The 17,874-nt window shown below is 42.6% G+C and overlaps 1 protein-coding gene across 1 annotated transcript in view; it reads right to left on the reverse strand.

Annotated features, from left to right (window-relative positions):
- Positions 1 to 17,874, reverse strand: part of melk (maternal embryonic leucine zipper kinase) — a 151,906-nt gene that overhangs the window by 10,529 nt on the left and 123,503 nt on the right. Inside the window, exons 17-18 of the mRNA XM_070884538.1 lie at positions 8,564 to 8,740; positions 2,502 to 2,614 (exon numbers count right to left, since the gene is read on the reverse strand). Coding sequence (XP_070740639.1) covers positions 2,502 to 2,614; positions 8,564 to 8,740 — 290 coding nt within the window. The remainder of the gene's footprint in view (positions 1 to 2,501; positions 2,615 to 8,563; positions 8,741 to 17,874) is intronic.

The raw sequence follows: 17,874 nt of genomic DNA on the forward strand, positions 1-17,874 counted from the left end.
AACTTGAGTATAACTCAGTTACAAGCAGTTTTCCCATAAAAATGTATTGACAACTATGTCAGAAGTGTGACAGTATGCATCACCGGATACATCATCGACCAAACAATTGGTGTGCTCAAACAATTCCACTGCGTGGAGCGTACAAGAGTTTTGCAGTTTTCCCCTGAGCAGGTATCCAGAGTTATGATTGTCTGCTGCATAACTTTGACATTATAAGGGACCAGCTCTTATCCCCACATGGGCAGCAACAAGTGAAAGAGGGAGGAAAAGATGGAGGAAGAGCAACACAAAGAGGAGGAAGAACAGAAGTGGCAACAACCACCAGTAACCCTTGCTGCCAAAACACTCAGTGCCGCTCACTGAGGTGTGCATCATGTAAATCATCCCTCCCACCCCCAATCATTCCACAATCCTATTGCTTGCTTTCAGTTCAGCCTTGCTCACACTTTACAAGCATGAACACCAACACCAAATCCAGGACAAAATATTAATTTAACTCAATTGCATCTGCATCCACTAGTTAACAGATATAATTAAGAAACGGCCTTGTGCACACCCTTAGTGACTAACTTATATGCTCATTCACCTATACTCCTACTTCTACAAAGTGTTTCTGTAGTGGCTAGTTTTGGAGTTGGAAGCTTCCATAGGAGGACATTTCAGATGACTATGGTGGCCGACCTCGTGGAGCTCTGGGCCATGAGGGCTCGGCTGTAGATTACAACACCTCAATGTGGGCTGGGGCAGACTGGCCCAACTAGCTGTGTGGCACTAACAAGGGCACTGGCTGATTGGGTGGCGGAGGAGCAGTCATGCCGTTGTCAAGAGAGAAAACAGCAGATGCCTCTCCCATGAAGCCAAGGCCACTCTCCTGGGTCTACGCCGCAGTGCGAGAAGAGTGCAGGAATAATGTTCAGGACACCTGCATCACCAGTGGTTCTCAAATTCAAGATTGTAGCTGTCTGGGCTGTGAGCCATCAGGAGGGTGCCACTTTCATGTTGATGGAATTGACCATTTGGTCCATATTGTAACCCCACTTTTTAAAAAAGGAGAAAACTGGGAATTATAGACCGGTCAGCCTGACATCGGTAGTGGGTAAAATGATAGAATCAATTATTAAGGATGTCATAGCAGCACATTTGGAAAAAGGTGACATGATAGGTCCAAGTCAACATGGATTTGTGAAAGGAAAATCATGCTTGACAAATCTTCTGGAATTTTTTTGAGGATGTTTCCAGTAGAGTGGACAAGAGAGAACCAGTTGATGTGATGTATTTGGACTTTCAGAAGGATTTCGACAAGGTCCCACACAAGAGATTAATGTGCAAAGTTAAAGCACATGGGATTGGGGGTAGTGTGCTGACATGGATTGAGAACTGGTTGGCAGACAGGAAGCAAAGAGTATGGGTAAATGGGTCCTTTTCAGAATGGCAGGCAGTGACTAGTGGGGTACCGCAAGGTTCTGTGCTGGGGCCCCAGCTGTTTATTGTACATTAATGATTTAGACGAGGGGATTAAATGTAGTATCTCCAAATTTGCGGATGACACTAAGTTGGGTGGCAGTGTGAGCTGCGAGGAGGATGCTTTGAGGCTGCAGAGTGACTTGGATAGGTTAGGTGAGTGGGCAAATGCGTGGCAGATAAATTATAATGTGGATAAATGTGAGGTTATCCACTTTGGTGGTAAAAACAGAGAGACAGACTATTATCTGAATGGTGACAGATTAGGAAAGGGGGGGTGCAACGAGACCTGGGTGTCATGGTACATCAGTCATTGAAGGTTGGCATGTAGGTACAGCAGGCGGTTAAGAAAGCAAATGGCATGTTGGCCTTCATAGCGAGGGGATTTGAGTACAGGGGCAGGGAGGTGTTACTACAGTTGTACAGGGCCTTGGTGAGGCCACACCTGGAGTATTGTGTACAGTTTTGGTCTCCTAACTTGAGGAAGGACATTCTTGCTATTGAGGGAGTGCAGCGAAGGTTCACCAGACTGATTCCCAGGATGATGGGACTGACCTATCAAGAAAGACTGGATCAACTGGGCTTGTATTCACTGGAGTTCAGAAGAATGAGAGGGGATCTCATAGAAACATTTAAAATTCTGACAGGTTTAGACAGGTTAGATGCAGGAAGAACGCTCCCAATGTTGGGGAAGTCCAGAACCAGGGGTCACAGTCTAAGGATAAGGGGTAAGCCATTTAGGACCGAGATGAGGAAAAACTTCTTCACCCAGAGAATGGTGAACCTGTGGAATTCTCTACCACAGGAAGTTGTTGAGGCCAATTCACTAAATATATTCAAAAAGGAGTTAGATGTAGTCCTTACTACTAGGGGGATCAAGGGGTATGGCGAGAAAGCAGGAATGGGGTACTGAAGTTGCATGTTCAGCCATGAATTCATTGAATGGCAGTGCAGGCTCGAAGGGCTGAATGGCCTACTCCTGCACCTATTTTCTATGTTTCTATGTAATGGTCTTGTTGCTCTGTGAAACTTTGAAATACACGTAGTGCCAGTATCTGAGCTGATGCTTGCGGGGTCAGATCAAGTGACGCTACATCAGAAAATCTGGCCTCGTCTTCCTGAAGTGGCAGAGGCATGTCTGCATCTTCAGCACCTGAAATGAGAAGAACAAGGATACCGTTTAATGTGAAAGGAGAACAGAGAAGTGGCTGATGAAAATATCTGCAGTTGTCATGCAGAGTGTGTAGAGTGAGATAAAAGCAAGAAGGGAAAAAGAGGATAGGATGCGAGGAAATCCTGCACTACATCTCCTCCAGTTTTGCCAGTCGCCACAGCCATGAATCTTCCCGATGTCCAGTACTATGACAGAAAACAGAATCTTCCTCCTCTTGTCCACCGTCTGTACTAAAACCTCCAAAGCAGCATCGGAGAATCTGGGTGCCCTGTCAGTGCTTCTTCCAGCCATTTCTCTGTTCAGCAATGTTTCCTTCCTTATGCAGCCAGAGTGCTCCTCCCTTTTAAAAAGGTGCAGGCTACCATCAAGTGGTGTCAAAGATGTCCAATTTCGAGCCCCCTCACAGAGGCATGCAGACAATGACAAGGGTGTGTAGGGCCCGCTCTATGCCCGACTCACTGAGGTCCCAGCACAAATGTAGTGTGCTGTCTGGGACCACATGAATAGATGCTGCAGTTCACACCTTGTCCCATTCCTCACATGCCTGTTTTCAGGCACAACTGAATGTCAGAGCCAGTGTGTCCAGATTTGGGTACTGTACTTAAGATCTAAGGAGAGGATGCAGAAAAGATTCACTAATGATTTTCGTGATGCACGACTTTAGCTTTGAAGCAAGTAGAGAAACTGAGGCTCTTTTCATTAGAACAAGAAGTTAAAAGGAGATTTAATGCAGTTATTCAGAACAGAGAGAGGTTTTGATAAATAAATTGGGAAATATGATTTGTCGCAGTAACGAGATGGCAGAAATTTATGATCACCAAAAGTATAGTGACAGGTTAGAATTTTTATGCAGATGGTATACCCCTCTAGAAAAAATGGTGGAAGCAAAACCTACATTAGCTTTTAAAAGGGAAGTGGATAAATACTGGAAAAATTTAATTTCAGAAAGAGTACAGAGAAAGGGACAAAGTGGATAGCTATCAAACAGCTGGCACAGGCACAATGGACCGAATGGACTCCTTTAATGCTGTAAAATTCTAAAAGGATGAAGACAGCACAGGATAATTAAAATGCCATTAAAAAACTCCTTGAATTTCTGGATTAAAAGCCTTTGCAGTGCTTTAAGCTTAGATAGCTAGTGCCCCAAATTCATAATCAGTATCTGACACAGTATCAGATAAATTGAAGGTTTGAATTGCATAAGGACAAGGATAGATGCCAACTTCTTGATTAAGCAAAGCTGCTTGCATCAAAATGGTCATTTATACATCATGTGGTCCAATTGTATAGAAAAAGTAGGGCAAGAGAAAGGAAGCGGTTTGGAAAATGAGAGCTCACCTCAGGAACAAATATCCTCAAAGCCACATTTTTTGGGTGGGGAGAAGAGAGGAGAAGAAAGGGGCGGGGGGAGAAGAGAGAGAGGAAGGAGACTGAAAATGATCTTGTCAGCAGTATAAATTTGGATTACATCTGCACGACTGAAATATACACTTTTTACCCTTGTGGAATAAATGCAATATTATGCAACACAGCATAACCTCAATGAACTAAATATTCAGTCCTATTGGATATTCATGCCACTGCTGGGAACTGTCACACACTAAATGGCCTTGTGCTACATGTTAAATATATGTAAATCGGTGTGCTCATTCATCACTTCATTGATTGTCATAAAAATCAGATTTATCTTAACTTTATAGTTGCACGATTAACTGAAGTGTGCTTGAGTACTGTAAACAGATCTCAACACCATAAATTTAATCAGACACTTTGATATCCCCTCCAATTGCCTCAAGACCTTTAATCGTTCAAGAATGGTTCTATTTTTCGGCTGGTAAGCCAGTCAATTTATTGCGCTTTGTTTCATCAAAACAAACTGAAAAATGTGAACCAGTAACGGGGAATATTTAAACGTTAAAATAGATTAGGAAATACTCTACAGGTAAACTTGCTTAGAAAATCCTTATTGTGTCTCCCAATAGTTAGTGTCTCAAGTCACTGATAAGCTGGAAACACAGATTGTTTCCAGAGGCAATTTCCTTGTCACGTCAGTCCATTTTAGATCATTAGTTTGTAAATACAGAATTTCATTTAACATTCAGAAAGACAGGCAAGTTATTTAAATCAACTTAATTTTATGCAACATACTGAGTGTATAGTTCAACTGTGGTAACCGCAGCTGTGACTCTTTTAACGATCCCAATAAATCCTCTTTAAATCACAGACAGGAAGAGAATTATGCAAATGATATATTAAGCAATCTTTGACTGAATGTAATATTCTGTGAATGCTGGACTCTCCAAAAAAATTAGGATAGTCACATCTGAAAATTAGAAAATGAACGATCAACTAAGATTTAAGATTAAAATAGTATATTAGAACCAAAATCAAAGAGAATATTTACAAGTTTATTAAGGAAATACAGCATAACCCACCTCATGCAGATACAATGGGTGCACAATTTACAAATTACACAAACAAGCTACATGATGAAAAAAAGTATACAGAAATAAAAATGGAGAAATAAATGCAAACACAACTATTATAGAGCTATGTTATACATTTATTCATGAGTTTTCTTTATAGTGAAAACTAATTATACCCCAATTTTCAGCCAGTGAGATTGTAGCTTAACATAGCTATGGCATTTTACAATTTAAAAGAACACTCCATTCTAAACTTCTATGATGACCCTGGACTATTTCACATATAAATATCCCTATTTAATCCTTCATTATATTTTGGTGTACTATAAATGAATTCTTAAAACTTACTCACTGGTGGCTAATTCCATTCAGGAAGCGAACGTTCCAGTATAATTTCTCAGGTCTCGGGAGCTAGGAACACAGACCTAGCCTAACACTCGCAGTATACCCTTCCTCATTCTCCATAGTTAGTATATTTAAAGGAGTGTCTCAGCTGACAGTCTCCTAAAGCTGTTTTAAAGATCTAATTAGCAGTCTGCTTTTTAAGAGAAGCACTAAAAGGGGATTCCCTTTATGTGCACACATATTTCTAAAACGTCATCCAACACATTCACATGTAGTCAATGCACCCTGATCCAGTTGGATGCAATTAAATGTATTTGTGTGAAAAAGTAAAACAGACTTTCTAAAATATGGAATACTTCGGAATAAAGCCATTCGAACAAAGCATTCCTTTAATAACTATTGACTAATTTAAAAAAAAGCTATATTTAGACCAGTTTAAGTTTTCGATGTAAACGTTGATTAGACGTTGGAACTGGATAAAATATCTTCAACTAAGCGCTTGTAAACCCAGGCATCACCCTTTAGTCGCTGTCTTCTGATACCAATCACCTCAGGCTTGCTGAGCTGACATATCTCCAGTTCAAACTGCATGGTGACCTTTCCAAAGTCTGATCTAGTCCGGCATTTTAAGGTATAGCTGTTGGAAAACAAGGTAAAGATTACACAGTATGAATATGGAAACATAAGATGCAGATTCTTGAAACATTCTATATGTTATTGCAAAATCAAGGCAGTTTAAGCAGACTGGCTTTTTGCACACAGTATAAAAGCAGCAGATTGTCACGTGCACGCTTTACAAATCATCCATCGTATATCAATCTTTCTTTGACTGTACATACACAAACTCAGATTTTTACCATGTGAAGTTTAATAAAAATTGATAGAAGGGAGCTATTTAAAGACTGCAATCTTATCTCTAGGTTCATATAGCAATATAATTGGTTTGGTGGTATAATTTGGGACACGTGGACCAGTGCTTAGTAATCACTCCCATTAACCATTTTTGTTTTTTTTTAAATAAAATGGAAACAGAAGGGAGTCCAATAATGAATTTACACCCAAGCCCATTCATTGGTAAACAAGGATGATGTTTTACAATAGAGGTGGGCAAGACCTCTAACTCACAAAAGTGCAACTAAGGCCCCAAGTTTCGTGCCGCGGTGAAAACGGCGCACCTCCGAGCTGGGCGCCTGTTTTTTGCGCCGAAAACTGCGCCTAAAAAAAAGTCTGATATTCTCGAGCTCCTTGGAGCTCGATGTCTGCTTGGCACGGCGCGCTCTTCACAGCAGGGGGCGGAGCCTAACACTCGCGCCGATTTTCTAAGTGGCAGGGGGCGGGTACAATTTAAATTAGCCTTCGTGGTGCCGGCAACCCTGCGCGTGCGTGTTGGAGCGTTCGCACACGCGCAGTCTCACACAAACATTGGCACTCGGCCATTTTTAAAAATACTGCAGAAAAAGTGAAGATTTGTTTCTTGGACCCCTGCAAAGGCTTGTAATTTAATTCTTTTTGATATTTCTGTGTGTGAGGGAGTGCTTTTAGCAGCACTGCTGAATAAATCACCTGCTGAAATCAGTGAGTTCAGCTTTTCACTGCTAAACTTGCAGAACCGGTGCTGCAAATTAAGGACTGTGTGTTTGGAGAAATAAGAGTGCCAATTCAACTTTGCAATAATACGTGGTGTTGACAATGCAGCACCCATTCTGCAAATTTAAATATAAAACTGTCGATGTGGCTGCCTCTCCCTGTCCAAATGGCCTCAGTCCCCCTCACAGCTCGAAGGCTGCTGCTGTATCTTCAGCTGCCGGCCAGCCACTGACGCCGCTGATATCCTATGGCCGAATAGCCTCAGGTCCGTCCGCTGCTGATTCTTTGGCTGCCGGCCAGCCACTGACGCCGCCCCTAAAGCGTGGCCGAATGGCCTCAAGAACCTTAATGAGCTGCGTGTGTCCTGCGTTGTTTCTTCGGCTGCCGGCCAGCCACTGACGCCGCTGCTATCTCATGGCCGAATGGCCTCACATCGGCCCGCTGATTCTTTGGCTGCCGGCCAGCCACTGACGCCGCTGATATCTCATGGCCGAATGGCCTAGGGTCCGTCCGGTGCTGCTTCTTCGCAGCCAGCCACGAAGAGAATGAAGGCCTGCCTCAAGCACTGCAGCTCAGCTCGAAGCTTGCTGCCGCTGCCGTCGAGACACTGACGCCACACCGCTGCCTGTCTCCAACATGAAAGGCCTGCCTGAAGCACTTTCACACAGGTAGGAACATGGTTTATTTAATCTTTTCTTTGCTTATAAATTTTTATTCAGGTTGGATTTATTTGTGTAATATTTGTATAAGTATAACTAAGGATTGATTGTAGAATTTAATGATTTCCTTCCCCTCTCCCCCCCCCCACCTCGTTCCCTATGCCTAATTTGTAACCTACGCCTGATTTTCTAAAGTGTAGACAAGGTTTTTTCGAGCGTACAAAAATCTTCACTTACTCCATTCTAAGTTAGTTTGGAGTAAGTTTTCACTCACGAAACTTTGAAATCAGGCGTAAGTGGCCGGACACGCCCCCTTTTGAAAAAAAAATTCTGTTCCAAAGTGAAACTGTTCTAACTGACTAGAACTGGAGCAAACTAAATGTGGAGAATTCCGATTTCTAAGATACTCCGTTCTATACCAGTTGCTCCTAAAAATCAGGAGCAAATCATGTGGAAACTTGGGGCCTAGGTTTCTATGTTACTTTCAAACTTAATGTAAAATTCTATCATATTATGGTCACTCTTCCCTAAAGACCACTTTACTATAAGGTTATTGATTAACCCTTTCTAATTGCAGAATACTAGATCTAAAATAGCTTGTTCCCTACCCTAGTTGGTTCCTCAAAATACTGATCTAGAAAACTGACTTGTGTATATATACCATGAATTCGTCTTCCACACTATTACTGCAAATTTGGTTTTCCCAGGATATGTAGATTAAAGTCCCCCATGATTACTGTATTAGCCTTGTTACATGCACCTCTAATTTCCTCATTTATACTCGGCCCAACATTACCAGTACTGTGTGTGTGCAGCAGAATTCGTGTGCGACCTTTCCCTCCAGTGTGTTGGCACCTGCTCTACCCTTGTCCCCTGCCCTGGCTGCAGGCCACTCACGCCCCGTGTCTCACCACGTGTAGATCCCGCGTCTAAGCTATTGTCTAAATTACGCAGAGTGTCAGTATCTGAGCTGGTGGCTGCAAGTGTAAAATCAAGTGACGTTGCTTTGTCTTCACCATCACTGCCTTCTTCCTCTCCCACCTGTTGCTTTTCCACCATTGCCTGGCCAGGTTGCAGTTCTTGGGTATCTGAAAGGAGAAAGGCACAAGATTAGAGTTGTGGTGCAGTGAGGGGGCAAAGTAACATGAGATGAGAAGAAATATCTTCACTCAGAGGGTTGTGAATCTTTGGAATTCTCTACCCCAGAAGGCTTGAATGCTCAGTTGTTGAATATATACAAGGCTAAGATTGATAGATTTTTGGACTCAAAGGGAATCAAGGGATATTGGGATTGGGTGGGAAAGTGGAGTTGAGATAGAAGATCAACATGATCTTATTGAAAGAAAGACTTGTATTTAAATAGCGCCTTTCACTACCTCAGGACATCCCAAAGAGCTTTACAGCCAATGAGGAACTTTTCAAGTGTAGTCACTGTTGTAATGAAAGAAACGCAGCAGCCAAATTGTGCACAGCAAAATCCCACAAACATCAATGCAATACTGACCAGTTAATCTGTTTTTTTTTAGTGGTGTTAATTGAGAGATAAATATTGGCCAGGACACCCAGGATAACTCCACTGCTCTTCTTTGAAATAGTACTGTGGGATCTTTTACATTTATCTGAGTGTGAGATGAGGTTTAACGTCCCATCCAAAAGATGGCACGCCCATCAGTGCGCTGGAGTCTCATCCTAGATTTTTATGCTCAAGTCTCTGGAGTGGAACCTGAACCCACAACTTTCTGACTCAGAGGCGAGAGTGCTACCAACTGAGCCACAGTTTTTACAATGCACCAGATCCTTGTGAGCAGTGCAGGTTCCCCAAGTGCAGTTCCTATGGAGTTGGTTGCAAGCGTAATGCAAAATCGCTGTGACTAGCTAACATTGGCTGCTGGGAAGAGCTATTTTTTGCAGATGTTCTGGACTCCAATAGTTTTACAGAGGCTTGTAGCCAGTTGCACGAGACCCATGCGTGGGGAATCTGGCAGCAGTAGTGCAATGTAAAACCTCCTTAAAGGGCAAAGTGTTGGATTATTTGCAAATAACTTGGATGTCTGCAAATCCCAGCCATATTGCAGCTTTAAGAACAAAATAGATATTTGTATACAAGTGGTAACTTAAACATGAGGTCAATGTAAAGAATCAGGACATGGGAAAACATATATGAGTTATATATAAGTGTATCCAAATTGGAATTCTAATTGCTATTGTATGAGTCTTTGTAACCACTGGGGAACACTGACACTATAATGTACCATAAGGAGAATGAGCCAGACATCCAGCTGTATATTACTAGAAATTAGACCCAAGCCACCCTGTACAAGCCCATTAATACTGCTGAGAACAACGCGCAATGCCTCGACCATACACTGTTAAGGAGAGAAAACTAAGGTGCCAGGCACTCCAGCCTGTTCCTGTGCAACTTATTGTAGGCAAATTAAAAGTACCGTTAACACTAGTCATCTTCACCAGCATGCAGGAAATAAATATTTTACGAAGGCAAAGAAATAAAACAGAAATATACGTTTAAAAAAAAAACCGGCTAAATTCTGATCCCTGGAGGTAATTCTGCCGGAACTGCCGCAGATTTTGTGCCCACCCTTAGGACCTCAACGCTGACACAGATAACTATTCTTGGGTCAGCTCATTTAAATACTGTTGACCAGGCAGCCAAAGGGATTTCTAGCTGTGCCTGGGAGCCCACCTCTTGGGGTGAGGAATGTTGCTGCAGTAACGGAGTATGGCTGTCGACCTCCTAGTGTAGCTGCCATTTTTTTAATTTTAAAGTTGGTGCACTGTCCAAGTATAATTGATTGCTGCATGATTGTATGCTCGTCGATCATTTCATCCGTGAAGGCGCTAATGAAGGAAACATGCTGGACAACGTATTTCCTTCATTAACATCCAATTTGGTGGTTATACTTAGTATTCACTGTCACTTTTGAAGACAAGTCTGGAAGTGACAGAGCCGGTGGAACAGCTCTCCACCTGATTTTCCTCCCTTGCCCTTCCCAATACAGCCCAAAAGCAGGCGGTATAGGGCAGGACAATCTAACCCATAGGATTTTGATTGAGCAATCCTGAATGGAATATTGTGTGATATGTCTATGCTTGCCCCATTGGATGACCAAATTTGGAGGGAATTGACCCTTCCATTACTATGTGTCTGAAGTTTTCAACATATTTCAGTCATACCAGCTACAAAATGACATATAATATTTTTACATTGACTAATATAAGAAGTATTTTACAATCACAGACTCATAAACCCTTTCTATTCCTCAGATTTTTGACTGATTTAAAATACTGGGCTATCAACCTATCTTTATGGCAGGCAGGTGCAGAAACAGGCGGGTAGTAAACATGTACCTGTAGTGGCGCTTATGCCTGCCTGCCCCTCCCATTGACCTTGTAAATTGCAGGAGGGTCAAAACTGGAGGGCACTGGCAGATGCAATCCTGGCTTAACCAGTGGGCTCCTGTCGCGAAGAATTTCAGGGCTTTAGTTTTACTCCTATTGACAGCTACAGTTGCTCTTGATGCTGCAACCATGCATTTCAGATATTTGTGTATCTTGTACACGTAATTATGAACTTGAAATTAAACTGTAATTGTGGCACAAGCAGTTAACAGAGCTGTCATCACTGGGCAGATCTTAGGTGTGAGATTTTCAGTCGTGAGGCATATGTTTGAGGTGCTGCTTCACGCCAAAAACATAAACATGGTTAAAAACTACAATCTGCATCTGTTACATGAGCCGCAGGGGACATTAATGTACATTTGCTTTCACTTATCCTAATTTCCATGTCTATTTTCCCTCCTCCTATGTCTCCCTTTCCCTGTATGTTGCCTTCTCTCTTCATAGCCTACCTGGAATTGCACTGGGATTTTGATCTTCAAGCAAGACTGCAGGAGGATCTTTGTTTCTCTCTCACAAGCACCTTTTGTTCTTTTCAGAGTTTTGAGCTCTTATCAGTACAGAGGGTAGACTTTTGTTTCGGACCCTGTAAGATGGGTTGAACTTGCCAGAGGTCAGTGTAGGTCAGTGTATCATTTCAGATATCTAGAGTTGGCAGGATGTATTGGCTATTCTGAATCGGAATTCTTCGATGAATCTGAGACCACCCAGTATTGACTATTGACTGGTGTGTGATTTTTGCCATGGATTTGTGACATCACTGTTAAAAATGAATGCAATCCCATGGCATATTTGGTCTTAAAGCCCACCAATACCAGTTGCTTAAAATAAATTTAAGCTCACTTATAAAGGCTGACTGCTTAATTCCATTCAGTCTGATATTAAATGTAAATTTTTGTTCCTTGTACTTGTAATGCCTTTTTTTTTGGAATCACTGCTGTTTTATTTTTGTTTGCGGTCCTTCTCCCTTTAAAATTTCCATCAATCATGAGGCACTGCTGTCTGATGATGAGCTCAGAGTTGACTAATGTCCAGTTCAGTTTGGACAAAACCCCATCTCTGAGCACCATGGGTCGGGTGGATGTAAAGAGGAATTATGGCAGAAAACCCTGTACGAGTCGTGTTTCTTAAGTTAATATAAAATAAATGAAGGTGTAAAAGCAACTTGGACTGAAAGTAGCATTTGTGCTGGTTATTTCTTTGAAGTTTGAAATTAGGAGCAGGGCACCTGGTGCCTTTCATACCATCTGCAGCTTCTCTCATCGCTTAGCCAATAACAAGGGAGCAGTCCCTATGAGCAGGAGACTGCAGTCTCTAGGTGGGGAGGTAGAAGATTATGATCTCCTGTATGAGACTCTTAACACATACAGGAGAGTTGGTAAGTCTAACAATTAAGAGCCGATGTAAGTTGTGTGGCTCAATGTCACTTAAATCTGCCTACGTTAGTAAGTAAGCAGCAAGTGTTTTCTATTTCAGAGGTGGGGGAGGAATTCACAATGCCCAGCTTAGATTATGCTGAATGTCTCTGTGCTTCAATGCGAGGAGTATTTGGAATAAGGTGGAAGAATTAATTGCGCAGATAGCATTTAATGGATATGATGTAATCGGCATCATGGAGACATAGCTCCAGGGTGACCAAGGCTGGGAACTCAACATCCAAGGATATTCAACATTTAGGAAGGATAGACAGAAAGGAAAAGGAGGTGGGGTGGCGTTGCTGGTTAAAGAGGAAATTAATGTAATATTAAGGAAGGACATTAGCTTGGATGATGTGGAATCTGTATGGGTAGAGCTGCAGAACACCAAAGGGCATAAAACGCTAGTGGGAGTTGTGTACAGACCACCAAACAGTAGTAATGAGGATGGGGACAGCATCAAACAAGAAATTAGGGATGTGTGCAATAAAGGTACAGCAGTTATCATGGGTGACTTTAATCTACATATTGACTGGGCTAACCAAACTGGTAGCAATGCAGTGGAAGAAGATTTCCTGGAGTGTATTAGGGATGGTTTTCTAGACCAATATGTCGAGGAACCAACTAGAGGGCTGGTCATCCTAGACTGGGTGATGTGTAATGAGAAAGGACTAATTAACAATCTTGTTGTGCGAGGCCTCTTGGGGAAGAGTGACCATAATATGGTAGAATTCTTTATTAAGATGGAGAGTGACACAGTTCATTCAGAAACTAGGGTCCTGAACTTGGAAAGGTAACTTCAATGGTATGAGACGTGAATTGGCTAGAATAGACTGGCGAGTGATACTTAAAGGGTTGATGTTGGATAGGCAATGGCAAACATTCAAAGATCACATGGATGAACTTCAACAATTGTACATCCCTGCCTGGAGTAAAAATAAAATGGGGAAGGTGGCTCAACCGTGGCTTACAAGGGAAATTAAGGATAGTGTTAAATCCAAGGAAGAGGCATATAAATTGGCCAGAAAAAGCAGCAAAACTGAGGACTGGGAGAATTTTGTAATACAGCAGAGGAGGACAAAGGGTTTAATTAGGAGGGGGAAAATAGACTATGAGAGGAAGCTTGCTGGGAATATAAAAACTGACTGCAAAAGCTTTTGTAGACATGTGAAGAGAAAAAGATTAGTGAAAACAAACGTAGGTCACTGGCAGTCAGATTCACGTGAATTTATAATGGGGAACAAAGAAATGGCGGACCAGTTAAACAAATACTTTGGTTCTGTTTTCACGAAGGAAGACACAAATAACCTTCCAGAAGTACAAAGGGACTGAGGGTCTAGTGAGAAGAAGGAACTGAAGGATAGCCTTATAAAGCGGGAAATTGTGTTTGGGAAATTGATGGGATTGAAGGCCGATAAATCCCCGGGGCCTGATAGTCTGCATCCCAGAGTAATTAAGGAAGTGGCCATAGAAATAATAGATGCATTGGTGATCATTTTTCAACAGTCTATCGATTCTGGATCAGTTCCTATGGACTGGAGGATAGCTAATGTAACACCACTGTTTAAAAAAGGAGGGAGAGAGAAAACGGGTAATTATCGACAGGTTAGCCTGACATCAGTAGTGGGGAAAATGTTGGAATCAATTATTAAAGATGAAATAGCAGCGCATTTGTAAAGTAGTGACAGGATCGGTCCAAGTCAGCATGGATTTATGAAAGGGAAATCATGCTTGACAAATCTTCTGGAATTTTTTGAGGATGTAACAAATCGAGTGGACAAGGGAGAACCAGTGGATGTGGTGTATTTGGACTTTCAAAAGGCTTTTGACAAGGTCCCACACAAGAGATTGGTGTGAAAAATCAAAGCAAATGGTATTGGGGGTAATGTATTGACATGGATAGAGAACTGGTTGGCAGACAGGAAGCAGAGAGTCGGGATAAACGGGTCCTTTTCAGAATGGCAGACAGTGACTAGTGGAGTGCCGCAGGGCTCAGTGCTGGGACCCCAGCTCTTTACAATATACATTAATGATTTAGATGAAGAAATTGAGTGTAATATCTCCAAGTTTGCAGATGCCACTAAACTGGGTGGCAGTGTGAGCTGTGAGGAGGATGCTAAAAGGCTGCAGGGTGATTTGGACAGGTTCGGCAAATGCATGGCAGATGCAGTATAATGTGAATAATAAATGTGAGGTTATCCACTTTGAGCGCAAAAACACGAAGGCAGAATATTATCTGAATGGCGACAGATTAGGAAAGGGGGAGGTGCAACGAAACCTGGGTGTCATGGTACATCAGTCATTGAAAGTTGGCATGCAGGTACAGCAGGCGGTGAAGAAGGCAAATGGTATGTTGGCCTTCATAGCTAGGCGATTTGAGTATAGGAGCAGGGAGGTCTTACTGCAGTTGTACAGAGCCTTGGTGAGGCCTCACCTGGAATATTGTGTACAGTTTTGGTCTCCTAATCTGAGGAAGGTCATTCTTGTTATTGAAGGAGTGCAGCGTAGGTTCACCAGACTGATTCCAGGGATGGCGGGACTGACATATGAGGAAAAACTGGATCAACTCGGCCTTTATACACTGGAGTTTAGAAGAATGAGAGGGGATCTCATAGAAACTTATAAGATTCTGACGGGACTGGACAGGTTAGATGTGGGAAGAATGTTCCCGATGAAAGGGAAGTCCAGAACCAGGAGACACAGTCATGGGACAAGGGGTAGGCCATTTAGTACTGAGATGAGGAGAAACTTCTTCACTCAGAGAGTTGTTAACTTGTGGAATTCCCTACTGCAGAGAGTTGTTGATGCCAGTTCATTGGATATATTCAAGAGGGAGTTAGATCTGATCCTTACGGCTGAAGGGATCAAGGGGTATGGAGAGAAAGCAGGAAAGGGGTACTGAGGTGAATGATCAGCCATGATTTTATTGAATGGTGGTGCAGGCTCGAAGGGCCGACTGGTCTACTCCTGCACCTATTTTCTATGTTTCTATGTTTCTATGAATGTCGGCTGATCAGTAAGCTGAATTAAAGGCAATCGTGGACAGTCCATCACCTGCATAGTCCCATATTTTAGTTCAAAGAAAAGGAATGGTGTACAGAGATTTTTACCTGATGGAATAAAAGCTGCAATGAATCAAACTTTATGGAACTTAAAAATAATATCTTCCTCTTTTTGGAATGTATGTCCCCACTGCCCATTGGTCAAGTTTGCTGCTCTTCAACCTATGATATATTCTTCAGTCAGAGGATTGGGTGATCAAACTGAAGGAGACAATTAATCTTGTTTCTTGATCAGTGTACCAGGAGGCAAGCTAGAGCAGTGTGGAGAGGAAACCTGGCAGTCATCTTTCCTTTCATGCCTCGAGTAACCAGCTGAGAGCGTTAAAATGCTCTGTAGGAGAAAAAAATGGTGTGAATGTTAGTTAATACCAGTGCCTCATTTTTAGCTGAGCATTGGAACCATTATCCAGCCTCAGCTTTAAAATGGAAGTTGGTGCCATTTGATTTGTACAACTTTTACCACAAAGCAACTCCATGAAACAAGGGGCAGAATTCTGACCCCTATTCTCCCATTGTCAGTGAACCCGTGCTGGCTATTAATGGAAGTAGATTTTCTGCCAAATGAAAATGTACTCTGTTCTCGTCAAAGAAAGCTGAAACATTTTCCCTTGTTATGAAATAGCTACTACACAGGTACTGGGAATACATGTGAGTCATTCTTTTCTCCAAAAATGAATGCTGTGACAGAACACTATTGCATTAAGCAATGAGTCCAGCACATTGGCGCAACTACTGATCATTGTGTTGTCACTTTCAGGTAAATAGTTATGTCAAATGAAGTGCTGTCCATGTCAAATTTAATGCAGTCGACATCGAGGGGCCCGGGGGGTGAATTTACTGTGCAGAAACTCAGGAAATATTTTAGCAGGGGAATTTTGGGTACTTGCCGTTTCCACGGCTTGTGCGCCTTTAAAACCCTTACTCCAAGCTTCCTTGTGCTTTTTGAGTGGTCACACAGTCTGCCCACTGAGTCCCCACTGGCCTCATTTTCATATGTTAAGGTGAGAACCAGTGGTATTGTAGCTGGGAGTTTCCTGGGTTTGCACTGCTAATGCACTCTGTGTAAGCTAGACTGAAGTAAATGAGCTGCAACAGCTGCCAGAATCACCTGACCAAGGCTGAAATGAGGAATTTGTGAGGTTGAAGATTCAGGAAAATTTATGTAGTGTTTCCACAGCTTGGAAAGAGTTTTTGAATCCGTTTCTATTAGCTTTGTTTTCTGTCAAGACCTGGACTTGATTCTGATGGTCTCTCCCATGGTCTGTCCACCAGAAGATTTTCAGATCCCCTACCCACAGGCAGCAGTTATGGCTCGCCCCAAAGTACGCCATTAACATGGACAAGGAGGCAAAGCAGCAAAGGATAGAGAAAGATTGAGTCAGGCATCATTCAAGGAGGATGTAGACCACAGATATTACCTCACCCTCCCCAAAGAATATACAGGCAGCATAACCCGTACGAGGACCTCTCTGAGGAGTTCTCCATAAGAAGAGTGCACTTCTCTAAAAATACATTTCTGTGAACCGCTGCATGAACACCTGAGGTCTCACTTTTCTGGCTGCACTGCTATCCATGTGGCTGTGAAGGTGACCACCACACTCAACTTTTATGGAATAGGGTCATTTCAGATAATCATGGGGGATCTCTGCAGTATGAGCATATATTCATCAGGTCACTTTGCAGCAGAATAGCCTAATATATAATCTTCAGAATCTCAGCAAGGCAGCAGAGAGAAAGAGCATGCAGTTTTATGGGGTTGCAGGCTTCCCCTAGGTCCAGGGTGTAATCAATGGCATCAACATGGCATTGAGGGTGCCCTCAGAACATCAACGGGAATGGATTCAACTTCCTCTGATCAGATACTACTAATCAATTTTAACCTTGAGTGTGTTTCGGGCGGTCCAGTGGGGAAAGTGCAAAATGCACTTGCTGGCCTAAGTTTGAAACCGGAGAATTTCTTTCCAAAATAGGTGGAAAGGAGCAGCTGACTGCCAGAAGAGGAAGGAAGTTCAGGAGGCCAGAGACCACCAGCCAGGACTAAGAGAAGGCTCACCAGCATGCAGGTGTCACGTGACAGTACACCAGCCCTCTTTGTCTCTACAAAGTGTCAGCCATGGCTCAGTTGGTAGCACCCTCACCTCTGAGCCAGAAGGTTGTGGTTTCATAGTCCCACTCCAAAAATTTGGGCACAAAAATCTCGGTTGATACTCAGGTGCTGCACTGTTGGAGGTGCTGCCATTTGGATGAGACATTAAATCGAGGCCCTGTCTGCTCTCCCAGGTGGAAGAAATGCCCGATGGCATTATTTCAAAGAAGAGCAGAGGAGTTATC

The sequence above is a fragment of the Pristiophorus japonicus genome, chromosome 1 (assembly GCF_044704955.1).
Source record: "Pristiophorus japonicus isolate sPriJap1 chromosome 1, sPriJap1.hap1, whole genome shotgun sequence".
In the NCBI taxonomy this organism is placed as follows: Eukaryota; Metazoa; Chordata; class Chondrichthyes; family Pristiophoridae; genus Pristiophorus; species Pristiophorus japonicus.